At 42.6% G+C, this 15921-nt stretch overlaps 1 protein-coding gene across 5 annotated transcripts in view; it reads left to right on the top strand.

Annotated features, from left to right (window-relative positions):
- TAOK3 (TAO kinase 3) overlaps nt 1–15921 on the top strand; it is a 70739-nt gene that overhangs the window by 27409 nt on the left and 27409 nt on the right. For all 5 annotated transcript variants that reach the window (XM_031592195.2, XM_031592193.2, XM_090120947.1 and 2 more), the window contains exons 4-11: nt 4286–4357; nt 5120–5221; nt 5680–5725; nt 6601–6697; nt 9569–9682; nt 10711–10802; nt 13053–13146; nt 14546–14627. In XM_031592195.2, the coding sequence (XP_031448055.1) occupies nt 4286–4357; nt 5120–5221; nt 5680–5725; nt 6601–6697; nt 9569–9682; nt 10711–10802; nt 13053–13146; nt 14546–14627 (699 nt within the window). The remainder of the gene's footprint in view (nt 1–4285; nt 4358–5119; nt 5222–5679; nt 5726–6600; nt 6698–9568; nt 9683–10710; nt 10803–13052; nt 13147–14545; nt 14628–15921) is intronic.

Genomic DNA, 15921 nt, shown 5'->3' with positions numbered 1-15921 from the left:
TTTGTGGAAGTAGCATCAAATTACTTTCAGGCTTCCTGAGTGATTTCTCTGCTGTTCTGATAATTTAGGAGTTGGAGATATCTTTGGAATGCTATCTTGCTTTGTCATCCTCATTTTCTTTATGTTTATTACATACCATACTATCTTCAATAGCAGATGCTTTCAGTGGCAAAAGCAAAGAGAAAGTCTTATGAGAAGTGGGAATTCAAGAGGAAAGCAGGTACTGTTTTGATTGATAGCCAAGAGAATTTAATCTGGAAGGTGAGAAGAATAGTGCTTTTACAATTAGAGAGAAACAAAGCCAAATCCAAGATACTGGACTTGGAAGTAATTATAATCCAGCCCTTATCAGTGAAAATTAAATAGAATTCAGTATCAAAAAATAGGTCAAACACAAATGACAGTTGCTGAGTAGCATGTCCTGACACTCCAGAAGATCAAGTGCACCACAACTGAAAGTTTAGAATATCAGACATTAATGCAATTAGATTAGTGCCTGCAAGACTGGAGGCTGTCACACTGTTCACTGGTTGTAGTTTTGGGCAGCAGAGGAGGTGCTGGTGGAACCAAAGGGGTTTTCTGCTATGGGGATGTTCAGCAGTAGGACAGGCAGGCAAGTGGAAGGTGGAAGTGTAATATTAAGTGTACTGCATGCTAAGAGGGTGAGGCTGTAAAACTTACAAGGTGTGTCGATCCGCTCTGTAAGAAGAGGAAGGGCTTTTCAGACAGGAGTAGGGAGATCCTGCTCACTGCATTTCCCAGATGGGGAAAAGGATGCGTGATGTGCTTTATGGCAGTGGTGAAGTTGCTTTCTTTGTCCTTCAGCTCCTCGTGCTTCCAGGGAAAGAGAGTGAGGAGTAGCAGAGATCTAATCTACCAAGCTGCCTTACAAGAGAAATCTTGCTATGGTTAGGTAGGAGACTTCTGTGGTTCCCCAGAACTTTTCTTCCTCCACCTCCTATATACTTTACCAGCTCTGTGTTGGAGAGTTGAGCTCGGTTCCTCCCTGGCTGATCATTATATAATATTTCTGAATACTGTGGGGCTTTTATGCAGTTCAGTGCTGCTTCTCTGACAGAACTAAATACCGTGGGCAAGCTGGGCTATGAAGCATTTGACATCGACTTTTCAAGCCTCCTTGAGTTCTGTGAGTTTGTATTTGAACAAGGTAATAAGGAGCCTTTTTTCCTACCAAGAAACTGGGAGAAGAGGAATATTCCTGCCAGGCCTAATTAAAAAAAAAAAAAAGAAAAAAAAAAAAAGAAAGCAGTGATGCTCAAATGTGTTGTGTCTCAGGCTCAAATTTTGCCATTCAGAAAATGGCAAATAGTCAAATGAAGCTAGTAAAGGACCTGGGGGCTGTAACTCTGGTGACACTGGCAAGTGATTTTGGTTCTTCAGTGTGTTATTGCTGAGGCTTGGTGAGTTAACTTGGCATTGCTTTTGTTGCTAGAAAGAAATGCTTCTTACAGCAACAGCTCCATCCACAGCTGAGAGAACATGACAGCAGCTTAATGGGGCAGTTATACCTTCAGCAAGAAATTGTGGCTGACATGAGAGATTGCATGCTCACCTGAAGAGACCTGGAGTTAGTGGCCAACAGGAATATTTGGAAGTTTGCTTAGAACACCAGCATGAGCTCATCTGTGTGAGTGAAACACTTGTGCTGAATGAGGACAGTGAGTGGTTCTTGAAACTTCTTAGCCAGAAGTTACTTGCTTCCAGCTTTCTCTGACTGGTTTGATGAGCAGTGTGTGCTGGAGCAGAGCAGTGTAAGTGTGTCAGCTCCCTTTAGTCATTGCTGTGCTCTCATGGTTCACCCAGTGCCATTTGTCTTTGAAGTCCCTGTATGCATCGTGAAATGGCTTTGATTAATGCATTACTTGAGAGCACGGTACTCATCCTCGTGAGCAGCTGAAATGAGGGGTTACCACATTTAGCTTTATTTTAAGCTTTTGACTGACACTAATTTTTTGTCCTCAAAAGTAAGTGGTTAGAGTACTGGGATTTCCAGTACTCTTAAAGGATTCCTTTAAGACTTAAAATGTTTGGTCCTTAACATGCAGAAATGAAGGCAGTGCCATGCCAGGCAAGCAGAGCTCTTTCTAAAACTGATTCTCAGCCTCTGGTCAGCGTGCCTGTGTCATACAGCTACAGACAAGTGTGATTTTTCTGCCTGAATTTATTGTACACTGGGACCTGGTGGCTGTGATATCTAAAATACTAAACATATAACTAATCTGTAACACAGAATCTGTCAGTGTCCCAGATCTTCCTTTGACATTTCTTCCTTTAAATTAAAACAACCGGATGCCAGGCATCCAATTCTGATGAGTGTTCTCCTGAGCCTTCCCTGATACGAGATGGCAATGACAAAGATGACCTGCAGTTCAGAGGCACTTCTTGTGACTGCTGACACTCATCTACTGCCTGGCTTACTGTTGGCAAGGATCAGCTTAGCTTTGAGGTGTAAGTTATCCAGTGAAGATGGAAAGAAGAACTGGAGTCCTGCTGTGGCTGTGAAGACTTGTATGAGATGTCTGTGGGATCACTTGGCCTGGAAGAGAGCTTGGGATAGCATGGATTTCCATGCAGGAACCAAATGAGCACAATGCTAGCACATATAGCAGCTCTGTTTGGTTTTGTTGTTGTTTGCTTTGGGCTGAAAGCAAATCCTACAGCCTGTTTGAGCTCTGAGTTGTGTATCAGCTCTCTGACATACTTGTTTGAAGATGTGTGTTTTTGTATTAAAATCCATCGTGTTTGGGTCTGGCAATTTTTCTTGCAAATGTAAATGTCCTGAGTTTTTTTCTGGCCTGCTTCTAAAATTGATTTCACAGTGGTTGTTTGGATGAGGTTTGCATTGATATGAATAGCATGGCTCCGTAATTTGACATCTGCTCAACTACCAACAGCAAAGAGCACAACTGTGTGCAGATTGCCTACATTAGGTGACCCAATTTCACAAGTGATGTGAATTACACATTCCTTTTGTTGCTATAAATCCATTCCTGAAATCTTTATTTTGTGATAACAGCCCAAGAACACCAAAATAATTTGCTTTATAACAACTGTGGCAGTAAGAGAAGGTCTACTCCCCAACGTGGGTTGTCTTCAGCTGTTGGAACATCCAAAGCCACCTTGCTTGAAGTACATAAATCGATTGTTTGAAGAGCAGAGGTTTGGAAAAAGCCCAATATTGGATGAAACTGGACAAAAGTGACCTTAGACTCATTGATCTTTTCTGCCTGGAACCAAAACGAGATGCTCTTTTTTTTTTGCTGTAGAGCAGAGAGTCTAAGTCTTGTAGGCTTTTTCTAAAGATGATGCAGTTAAAATCATTGTACAGCCTTTGCCTTAACATTGGAAATAATTAGACCTAGAGGAGTGAACTGGAGGAGCTGCTAAGCAGAGGAGCAAACTAAGTAATGCACAGGAGTTTTGCTTTTTTGGCAGTGAGTTTGAGGGGAAAGGAGGAATGTTCAACAAAGCAGTGATCCATCATTCTGCAGCCCTTGCACATATGGGTGGTTAGCCACTGCTTTTAAGCCCCTTAGGGCATAAGCCTGCTGTAGTGCTTGAAAATTAGATTTCTGGTATGACAGGTATGGCAAAACATCCAAAATAATGGATGTCACTTAATTCAGCCTTTACTGCCTCAGAGACACTGCCCAAATGACACTGTGGTTCTTCTTTCAGCAGTATGCATTTATCAAATTATTGGGATTTTTCCCCAATTTATCCTGCACACCAAATCCAGAAAAGTGAAAACAATTTGCAGTGAAAGGAAAGTTGCTTTCTTTTAATTGAGCTAAATTCCAGTTTGAAGCATCTTGAAACTGGAAGCTGAAATACCTGTTTGACAGTGTCACTGTTTGCATGGTTGGCTTTGGGTGGCATTTTGTTGTGCCTTTTCATTTGTTTCTTTAGGAAATCTTTTAACCTAAAGCTGTTTTTACAGCAGTTTCAATCAAACTGTGTTTTGCACACTCACAGTATGTGTGATACTGGACCTTGGTTTGTGTAGTACTGGAGAGGTAGCAAGTGTAGTAAGGGCTGAGGGAGGGACAGTGATTACAGAAAGATAAATAACGCCAGAAAAGAGTGATAAAATAGTTGTCTCATAAATCTTATCGTGATGCAGGTGTCTCTGAAAGGCAGGAGCTTGCCAGGATGTGATACAGGAGAAGAAGGTCTGTGTTTGCTAAAGGCACAGCTCACTCCACGAGGAGGAAAAAAAAAGATTTTTTTTTTTTTTCCACTTAATTTCTTTTTCCTCCTGCAGGCTACAAATTCCCACACTAATGAGGTGGTGGCAGTCAAGAAGATGTCCTACAGCGGCAAGCAAACCAATGAGGTAAGGTGGTGCAGCCAGTTGTGATACAGCTGTACTGTAAAGCTGGTCAGTGAAATCAGCAGAGCAGCCTTGAGATGCTGCAGCTGTTGCTCACTTCCATAGGAAGCACAGAGGTTTGTAGAGGGAAAATGGATTTATGCAAATCTTGACAAATAGTTCAGTTTAAGAAAGCAAACAGGAATTCAGAATGCTTGTAGGGTGGTTATTTCTGTAATAAGTGCATTAATAACACCTGGGCTGCAGGAGCCATAACCACAACTCACTGAAGTATCAAGTGAAGTGTAGAGCTGACCTGAAACACTGCTCTGGATTTATAATATGAAATTTCATAGGCATGGTATTTGGAATATCAGCCTCGCTTCAATTATTGCTTGTTAATTGCTACTCATATTTGCTGTTGTTAGCAAACAGCCAACTGCTCCTGCCTGCAGCACGTGCTGTAGCTGCTGTCTGCTTTGGGGCATGTGAGCAGCTCATGGTGCTTAACAGTTGCAATTCTTTGAGTAAAATGTACTGCAAATAAACGAGGGGAAAAAACCTTTTTTTGTTTTCCAGCTTAACCTGTCTTGGGGCAGTCATGCTACAACAGGGATGCAAAGCTTCAGTACAGTTATGCTTTTGCAACTACAACTCTGGTCATCTTGCACCATAAAATTGCCTCCTGCCTGCTTTTCAGCCTGTTCTGCCATGCATAGTACATGAGAGCATGCAGGGGATTAAGTGGGGAAATGTACCCATATATTTTTGTTTTGTTTTCATTAGAAATGGCAGGATATCATCAAAGAAGTCAAGTTTCTGCAACAGCTGAAGCACCCAAACACCATAGAATATAAGGGCTGTTACCTGAAGGAGCATACAGCATGGGTGAGTGGGGTGGTATGCAGAAGAATGCATGGCAACCAGGCATCCAATACATGCAGTGTCTTTGCACACAGCAGTATTCATCCGTTGCTGCCCATTGTCTCTTTCATCTCAAGAAACTTCCAGATATTTTAAAAGAAATGGATGTTTAGGATAGTAAAAGAGATTCCTGTTTCTCTGTAGCAGATCTCTTTATTCAAGCAGGTTAAAAAATTAGTATGGAACATCCTCTATGGTGTCTCCTTATGAACTTCCCAGTTCCTAAACCTTCTTTGCAACAATGTAGGATGTCTGTCATTCCTGGATTTTGCTTGGAGCATTTTGTTTTGTTCACTGCTTACTGCAGTTTCCTAAAACTTCACTTTTCACTTGCTTCTGCAATTCCACAGCCATCCAAATAGCAGCAATTTGTGGAGGAGCATCCATCTTATTACTTAAATGTGTGCTTTTTTTTCTTGCAGTTGGTTATGGAGTACTGTTTAGGATCAGCTTCTGATTTGCTAGAAGGTGAGATGTATGAAGTCTTCAGGTTTGTTTCTTCTGATGTCCCCTCTGAGCACAGTGGGAGGCTGTTTGCACAGAATGGTGTTTTACAGATGGTGGAGGCAGTCTGTCTGTACTACTCCATTCTGTAACCAGAATGCTTGTGTTTGTCATACTATGGGTGAGCTGAGATTTTCCCAGAAGGCCAGTGCCACATACAATTGGCGTGCACGTTCACAAGTTGTAAAATGAAGATATAAAAGTTTACAGCTGGATTGCTGTAATTTGCACCTTCTCGATGACTGCCTGTTACCTGAATACCCATCATAAAAGCCCAGCCTTTCAGTTTGTAGGAATAACTACAGGTGACTATAAATCAAAAGATGGGTATGATGTCAAAGCTGAGGCCACAGCACCTGCAGAGGGATGGGAGTCTAAGCTTCAGCTTGGTAAAACTGTTACTCTTTGCAAGCCTTCTATTTTGTATCTAAGATACAGTCAGTCAAAGGCATATGCTGGTCTGATTTACGGATCTATGGAAGATGCTTTGGGGCATCTGTAGTATTCTTCAATTCTGTGTTTTTGCTAAGAAGGATGGGGTTGGAAAGGGAAGTTTTCTTTGCTAAGGGCTGAGGCTGTATTTCAAATACAGTGGCAAGCTGTAGTCAGATACATCACCTGGTGCTAGCAGTAACTGTTCCCCTTAGCAGGACTGTGGTTTCACAAATGAAATACACACAAAGGATGTGTGCAGACTCAAAGCTGCTATCGAAGATAAGTGTGATGAAGGTGGTGCCAACCTCATAGCTTGCAAAATGGGAGGAGTTCCTCTTTAGAAACGTTCTCAGGAAAAGATCATACTGTACATTCTTAAGTTTTCTCCTGCATTTTTTCCATAGTTCACAAGAAACCACTTCAGGAAGTGGAGATTGCTGCCATCACCCACGGTGCCTTGCAGGGGCTGGCCTACCTGCACTCTCACTGTAAGATACACAGGTAAGGCTGCTGCTGGATGTCCTTCGAGTTACACTGGCTGAGTCTGAAAATCACTTTGCTCTGTCCAAGAAGCTTTAAGGTTCACTTGCTAGAATTTCCTCCAGTGAGCTTGTCAATACACCCAATACCAGGGTAGATTTATAAATAAAAGCTATTGGATGTAAGGAATACATTCCTTCTGAAATAATTCCATGTGGTTATAGTCCAGTGCTAATTCTCTTTCGTGTTAGCAATTGTCTCTGCAGACCTTGATAACAAAGGGTATACCTCCATGTTGGCAGTAAGCATGGACAGGAAAAAACACAGTGTAAATCCATCAACTATAGTGGTGTGGTAGAGCTAGACTACTTTTATGACTTGACATCTTAAGAATTTTTTACATGTGAGTAAGTAAAACTTTATGCTTCCAGAAATCAGCTGCTGAAAGCATAAGACAAGGCTAAAACTGCCTTAGGAGAAATGAGAGCACACACAGGAGGATTCATAACTGATCACTGATGCCAGCTCCTAGAGATCTCTCTTTCCAGGAGTTTTGAGTTGTCTACAACCATCTGTCAATGCTGTTGCATGATCCCATTTAGTGATTTTGTCTTACTGTGAGTACTGCTGGTGTTCTGTATCAAGCAGTTGCTGTGGAAGTGATGAGAACTACGTGAGAGCGATGTGAGTGAGGAGTCAGCAGGATGAAGCAGCTCAACACCATTTTATGGGGTTAAAAGCCTCTCTGTAGTCTGCTGGCAAGCTTTAGGTGGAAAATTTACATTGCTGAGACAAAGAGAAATTTGGAGTAATTATTTGTCTCATACATGAGGTTATTAAAACAGGCTTAGGGAAAATATTAAGCTAGGTGTGAATGCCAGTTCATAAAATCAAAGTATGTGCACTTATGCATAAGAATACCTGTTCTGAAAGTCTTTGCATACACTCAAAATGTATTAAATTCTTCTCTGGAGTAAATGACTGCCTGTATGGGCACTATGAGAATTATTTTTTTCCTGGTAGTCATTAGGACTTCTTAAAATGGCATAAGGAATATACTGAACCTCAGTTCAGCCTATTGCTTGGCAAGGACAGAGATGGATTGTTTCTCTTTCAACATGGAAAAAGTTGTTTCACAGTTGCAGAGTGACAGTGAAGAAGGTTAGAGTCAGTATCACATAAATCTTTCCTTTCTGACTGGCTTTCATCCAAAGGCCATTCTGGTTCTCTCCCAGAAAAGAGGACCAGCAAGAGGATTCTGATAAAGCTGTATCCAAAACGGGAGAAGTGAAAGGTCATGAAGCTGGGAAATGGCAATGTAGTGGGAGGAGTGCTGTGCTGATGTGCCCAGCTGCAGGCAGCTGTGCCTGGAGCAATCCCTGCTGCGGTGTCAGTGAGCAGTGGGGCAAGAGAGCAGGTGGTGGTGAGCTGGGACCAAAGCTGGCAGCTGGTGCCTTGGTTTCACTGTCCCACAGCCTGCGAGGCAAAACGTGACCTGGTCTGGAGGGACACCTGGTGGAGATGCAGGAAAAGGCAAGTCCCTGCCCTGCCTCTGAAGTACTTCTTGGGTTCATTCTTGCAAATGCAAGACATTCTTCATACTTCTCCTACAGAAGTGATGGATCCGTAGGTCCAAAACGTGAAGGTGTGGGACTCAGGACTCGTCTGAGTAGCACGTGTGCCAAAAATGTGGGCATGTTGGTTTTGAAGCAGAGCTGCCCTGGGAATGGAGCCCAGGTGTGTTGCTGAAGCATTGTAAGGCAGTGCCTGCCTGTAGCTCATGGTCCTACAGCATTGCTGTCCTGTGTGTTGCCCTTTGCAGACAGAGGCATCTCACCAGTGCCTGTGTGCATGGTTGCAAAACTTTGTCTTTCAGCTGCCTGTTCCTCTGGGCCTGCAGGGATATTCAGTTTGTGTTTGATGCACAAGTTGCTGTGCTTCAACTGTTGTAGAATAATTCATTGTACACTCCTGCTGTACAGCAAATACAAGGTAGCTTTGCTGTCCTTATTTGCCTAAGTAGCTTGCTAGGACAGCAAAGAGACATTCAGACTTTGGTACATGCAGCCTGGCTGAGGAATCCTTACACGTATTCTGTTTATACTGAGGGTCTGTTTTTGCAAAAGCAAAGATCTGAAGTGCTGCCATGGAAAGGCTGCCCTGGCATACCTAGTGTACAACTTGCTTATTGAAGTTCTGTACCAGGGTTTGAAAGAACTTCACTGTGTCCTGATTGTTCTCCCTTTTTAATAGCTCATGGCTGCAAGAATAAGTATTTCAGGTATAACAAGCCAGAAATCCCATTATAAACTGAAGTTCTTCCTCTGTACATTTGCATAGAACTGTTGCCAGGTGTTTTAGGTTCACTCCATTTGCATATCTTCTTTCTCGCCGTTTTATGGGCAGTTAATTTGTAATTAACCCACTTACTGCTGGATTGAAAAATTCACGGTGCCGAAGGTGTTGCAAAGATCTTGTGTTTTTTGTGTTGCAGTACAAAATGCATGAATTGTCTGAGATTTGCAGGAAGGTAAGGGACCTGAGGGCATTTAAACAATGAAAACAGCACTCCTGGTATCTCTCACATCTGTTTATTAGAGTGAATCTCTTTGATTTCTTTTTCAAACTTCAGCTTTACAGCCATGGCCCATCTCCTTATCATACATCCCATATCACACTTCTTGGGTGCAGTCAGGTTTCTATTCCAAGTCAAGTCAGGTATGTGATCTCTGTCTAGCTTTCTGTAAGACCAGACTTTAGGTATTTTCAGGGATGCTATTAATGGCTGTTTAATTGAGAACAGGCTGGTGGCCTTCGCTGTGTCTGTGAGTTTTGAAAGTTGCTTTGCTGTAACCAGAAATGTACTTTTTCTTTCTTTTTACTTTCCTCAAGGGACATTAAAGCTGGAAATATTCTTCTAACAGAACCAGGTCAAGTAAAGCTAGCTGATTTTGGGTCTGCATCTATAGTCTCCCCTGCCAATTCCTTCGTAGGAACACCTTACTGGTGAGTAAAGCCTGGGGTACTTCACTCTAAGTCTTCTCTCCTGTTTCCAGCACTTCATAATCTGTCTGGCATGAAAACTGTGTTAATCAAACAGTGTTTTTTGTTTACAATTCCTGTGTCCAGGAAATGGTTCTTTCTCAGTACCCATGAGTAGAGACTGATTGTGCAGAGCTTCAAAATGGCACCAGTTCATTTTCTGGCTGTTGTAATACCTTTGGCTTAGAAACAGTTAATGTTTGCCATAGGTAATGGAACTAAGGCAACCATGCAGAGTAAAAGGGAGTTCTGTTAATCCATGCCTGCAGACTGGAAGTCAGATATCTGTGTGAATTCTGTGTTTGAAGAGACTTGCTGAAGAGTCACTTGAGCTGCTTTACATTCCTAACTAACATGGGGAACCAGCATAGCTTTACACTGCACTTATTTTGTGGTGGACACCCCATGCCCTGATGGGAAGTTGTGTATCATCCAACTTCTGAACAACTTTGTTTGGCAAGAATCTTTGTCTTTGAAGAACAAAACCTGCAAGGTTGAATTCCTGCAGGCTGGGCCTGCTGCTTGTTTCCCCTCTACTTACTTTATTCTAAGCCTCTGGATTTCCCTGTTCTTTCCATAGCCACACTCAAGGCTGCATTTGCCTGCATGAAAATTCTCCTGGTGTGCCAATGGAAAACCTGCCATCTCTGGTGAGGGTACAAGTGATGGCTTTAGGACTTCCTCAGCCCCTGCAGTCTGCCTGCAGGTACAAGGCCTTTGAGGCTGGTTCCCCATGTGCCAGCATGTTGTGCTAATAGTGAAGTGATCAGGTTGACCTCTTATTTTCTTTTCTTAAACTGTCTTCTGGAAGAGTAGCTCATGCAGGCGAGCACTGTTTTGTTTCAGTGTGGTTTTACTGAGCTCCCTGCTGACTCTTCAAGTTCTGGTTGGCTGTGCTGCTGAAGCTGATGGAGCCATCTCATTTTTAAGCTGTATGCTGGGAGTCACTTTTTGCATCTTCTGACCTGTGTGTTTTGCACTGTGGTTGGTAGGATGGCACCAGAGGTGATCCTTGCTATGGATGAAGGACAGTACGATGGAAAGGTGGATGTCTGGTCTCTTGGGATCACATGTATTGAGTTAGGTGAGTAAATGCTTTGCAACTGAAATGAATAATCACTGCATTTAATATTTAATAATATTTAATAATCATTAGAGGGCTGTTGAATTTTGTTTCAGATAACATTTTGTTCTGAACAGTGCATTGTTGACACTGTAGAGCAGCATGCACCGAAGGTACCAGACAGTGTGTTTTGACTTGTTTGGATAAGAAATTCAAGGAAGATAGAGATTACATTTTACAGGGTTGTTTTGTGAATATTGAGCCCCTTTCCAGGTTCTGCTAAACTATCTTTCAGTTTCCAAACCAGTGCTTATTCTAAGGGTACTTAAGCCAGGCTTCGTTCAATGACAACCAGGATGTTGTGCCTATGGAGGCTGGGCTCCATATAATGACAAATATTTTGTTCCATGGAGCTTTTGTAGAACTAAACTCTTCCTGTGCCCATGTAATTGTTCAGATTGATGCTTTAATCTGGCACAAATGTGTCCTGAGCATATCATCAAAGACATGGCCAGTCTTAGGGACAGTAGGTGTTTGCCAAGCACGGATCACAACTCATTTCCCTGAGCTCACTCTGTGCATTAGGAAGAGCCTCACACTGAAAATAGCAACTGTGTTCATGAGTAATACCAGACTCGTGAACTCAAGACGTTGCTAAGAACAGTGGAAGTAATGTTCTGTGTTCAAATTGCTGCACCTTGAGACAGTTTTTATATAGGAATTCTAACTACTTAAATGTATAGACTGATTAAATGTTGATGTGGGAAGATGCATAATGGCCATAACTCAGGCATTTGTACAGGGAGGTTTAATGCACCTCACAAGAAATGTGTGGCCAAACACGAACACGAGTGAAAAAATTCTTCATGGGTTGGAATGAGGGAGAAGCAAACGTCCATTATTTCTGCTGAGGTCTTAGAAATGTCTCTTCCTACTTTATATCATCTGTCCCCTGCTGTTCTGCTGTGGAACAAAGTGCTGCTATTTTTATTTTTGCTCCCAGAGAAGAGGGAACTATGGCTTGTAGTCTGTTTTGGTTTGTTTGTTTGTTTTGCTAACTGGATTTTGAGAAGACTGGAGCAACTATTAGGCCAAGGGAATCGATGTCCTAAGAAGTTTGTGTTAGATGAGGCCTGCATTTAGCTTTCAACTCTTCCTATTATTTCCCCAATCTGGAAAAAAAAAAATAAATGAATCTTCAGTCTCACCTAAAAGTTTGTGATGTGGAGCAATGTGAACAGGTTCTGTGCATGGGAAGAAAAGGGTTTGCACTGCAAGGGGCAGAAGATGCACATGGGTACTGCCTGAAGGAAAGGCAGATGGGATGGCAGATAACAGAGCAGATCCGTGCATTTCAGGTTTGGATATTGACATTGCATGTGCTTCTCAAGGAGGAGATCTCAGTGGCTGAATAGATCCCGTGCTCCCTATGCAGGCATTCAGTCTTAATAGCAGAATCTGTGTGCAGCTTTTTAGTCAAGAGCTGAGAGCTGTGCATGGTTCCATATCTGAGCGTGGAGTTGGTCTGAAGGGGCAGAGATCTCTTGATGAGCAACACTTGGCTTTCTGTGAATACCGATGTCTTAATTTCTTGTATAGCTACAAGTAGTGCTTAAAGACAAGAAAATGCAGTGGTTTGTGTGCATGCTGCATGACAAGTGATTGCTCCCATCTGACCTGAGATGAAGGTTAAAAATGCTGGCATTACTGGATGGCTGGCACAGCTCACACAGCAGGGCAAGTGGGCTCTTCCCAGTTTTGGGGTGAAGTCTGCTGTGTTGTGAGGGAGCTGCTGGGCTGTGTCCTCTTGGGCTGGGAAGAAGTTGGGTGAGGAGGAGCTCAGGGCACATCTGGCTGTGAATGAGGCAGATTGGCTTCCATGGGGGACAGCCAATGACAAAGGAAAGGGGCAGCATCTTTTCCTGAAGCACAGATGGCGTGTTGTAAGTCAGAGCCCTGTTTTGGGCAGCTTCTGCTGATCTTAGCATAGCAGATCAGGTGTGGAATGTTGCAGTTAACGTAAAATGTACTGGAAGCTCTTCCTTGTGATTTGCATCCTGTTCTTTGGATTTCATTATCCCATCTACAAGTGAGTAACAGCTTTCCTCGAGTGGTTTTCCCGGGCTAACCTAGAAGATTAAAATAATTGGCCTAGATGTGATGACAGCAGTAACGAGCTATTGATTTAACAGCAATGCTCTGCTCATACTTCCATATCTTTCTCCTTTTCTTTCCAAACTGCCTTATCACACCTTTCTCTTCTCTTTCTAGCTGAAAGGAAGCCTCCGCTTTTCAACATGAATGCAATGAGTGCCTTATATCACATAGCCCAGAACGATTCCCCTACGTTACAGTCAAACGAATGGTAAGAGAGCAATTACCAGGTGGTTTTTTTTGGCTGTGCGTGGCTGAAGTCTGACAAGAAAAGTGTTTGTTGCAGTGGAGTGGTTTGACTGTGTTCCTGAATAATGCTCCCATGTAGGCAGGCTCCGTTTTGACCTTCTGTCACTTTGGCTGTGCTACAATCTAAACGTGTGGAGGTGTTAATTATGGGGCTGTAGATGCAGCAGGAATTAAAATATTCTTGGATGCACTAAGTCAGCCTTAGCTCAGCATTAGCAACGTTTCCAGCTGCAAAAGAGCTCTGACAGAAGAACTGTTAGCATTGTAGCGCAGCAGAAATATGGAGGAAGGAAGGGGAGATGCTGCTGAGGTAATTAGATACCTTTTCTTTTCGGTGAGCAATTTCAAAAGTCCACAGAGCTCTGTGCCCAGTAACTGCTCCCCATGCTGCAGGCTTGTGTTCCAGAATCTAAGCTTTAATACAACAGTGTTTTGTTAATGGTCTGAAAGTAAAGGCATTACTCCACGTCTTGCTCTGTTTACTCAGGAGTGGAATGTAGCCACGGAATGATGCTTGGCAGGCTCTGCAGATGGCTGGGAACAATAGCTCCTGGGGAGGTGTGAAATTCCCCGCTACTCTTAGGCATTTAAGTAGCATAATTATTTCATTGCTGATCATTTTATCAAAACCGCTCCGCATCACTTTCCTTATCTCATCATCTCTCCTTTGGCCATTTTTCAAGATTCAACAAAATTGGTCTCATATCTCCGCGCTGATACTTGGATCCTTCCGTGTGAATTTGCAATGCAGAACAGAAACAACTTGTGAATACAGTGCAAGAATCAGTACTCTTGATTGCAGACTGTTTATGTCACCTGTTTGCTCTCTGTGCCTTAGAGCACAAGGAGCAAGCAAGGTGCCTTTTCTGCTGTGTTTGGGTTCAGTAGGCACCTAGAAGGTTAGCTTTCTTCTTGCAGGCTGTAATACAAGCTCACACACAGCCTGAAGTTTTGCTGAGCTAAGCATGCAGCAAGATGTTTTCCTGAGTCAGTGCTGCAAGTGGTGGGAAGCATCTACAAGTTGGGTCATTCCATCAGCAAGCTTAATGAGTGCATTTCTAGAGATGCTGCAGATTTCAGTGTCATCTGATTTTAAGTAGTTGAAGTAATGCTGAAAACACAGGCTGGTACATAGAGTTTTTATATGGTTTTTCATTGTGGTTGGGGTTATGGTTTGTCTGTGTTCGTATCCACAGTATTTGATTGCTGAAAGAACTGGTGGGATCAGCCAGAATCAGGTAGATTTTGGAGAAGTGCAGTGTTAATGTTTGTGCCCTAGAGCTTTAAACAAAGCAGACAGGATGTGTTTATTTCAGATCTTAAGCTTATTTTTCATCTTGAACTTTTATTTTAATTTACAGGTCAGACTCCTTTAGGGGATTTGTTGATTACTGCTTACAGAAAATACCTCAGGAAAGGCCATCATCAGCAGATCTACTACGGGTAAATTTTCAACTCTCTTTCAGAAATTTGGGGGAAAAAAATTGTTCGTTTAACCCCAAACCAATTCTAGTGATGGTGCATAGTGATGGTGATATTTATCCTTTCCAAAACACTGTTGCTTTTGCTCTTGTCTGTATTGGAAGTGTTTTGGGGTTTCATTTAAAATACCTTTGAAATGCTAAAGGACACGTGTGCTTACTGGCCTGCTTGCCATGGGTTGAATGTGGAATTCTCTGTATACCTGCTGGAATAAGACTGCATTTTACACATTGGTTGGACCAGATGTGTTTAATTGCTGTGAAGTGAAAGATTTGCAGAAGCCCTGTGCTTGGAGCTGGTGTGAGGCTGAGTTTCTGCCTGTCCCTAAAGGTTGGGAATTCTTTGCCTTTTCTCTGCATTCACCTTCCTAAAGTCTCCCATCAAACTCTTACTAAGATAAGCATTATTTTTCTGGGTGCAATTTCAGTGAGATTTAAGGCACTCTCTGTGGAATCAACAAGAAATCCTGAAAAGCCATTTTAATTGCCACTCAAAGCCCAGACTTCACCATCCTCTGTGAGCTGCATGGGCAAATCTTGGAAATACTTTGAGAATTATCATCCATGAGATCAGAGGATTAGGACCTTAATAAAGTTTTGCAGATAGTGGCTGATTATTTAAAGAAATGTGAGTGTTAAAGAGATGGGGTGACCTCAGCACGACTGATGCGTGGGGTGCCTTAAAGTGGCACGTCTCATCCTTTGCCAGTGTGATGCAGGAAGATTATCTCACCCTTTTTTCCTCATATAATGGCAATTTCAGCATGATTAGTTGTTTATCTGTCCATACCTTTCCGATCTATTTGCAGTTTTCCTGCCCAGTGGCAGTTCAGCTCTTTCTTTTTATTCTGATCATGTGAATCATTCCTTTGGGCTTTTCTGATCTTATCTGGGGGTTGTTTTTGTCCTGACTGGGCAGGCAGTTCTGGCACTAACATGTGTCTGATGGCATGCTGCCCCAGGTGTGGTTGCATAGGAGAGGTTGGCCAGGCTGTGCTGTGCTGCACCAGAGGGGCTTGGGCTGCGTTGGCTGCTGCCTTGTTAGAGATCTCAGCACATTGACTGGTTGGTGCCACCTGTCCATCTCTCGTATTATTACTTAACAAGCACATTTTGCATCTTTTTCTATTGTGGATTTCCAACCATTACACTTTTCAACTTCTCTGTGCAGTGTTAAAAGTTAGGGTAAAAACAGCACTCACAGGTTAGGCATAAGTTAACTTCCATCCTCTTGTAAACAACCAAAAGTCATTTAT

This window comes from Phasianus colchicus, chromosome 18 (assembly GCF_987193195.1).
Source record: "Phasianus colchicus chromosome 18, bPhaCol1.hap1.1, whole genome shotgun sequence".
Classification (NCBI taxonomy): domain Eukaryota; kingdom Metazoa; phylum Chordata; class Aves; order Galliformes; family Phasianidae; genus Phasianus; species Phasianus colchicus.
This window is presented reverse-complemented; position numbering and strand designations above follow the sequence as displayed.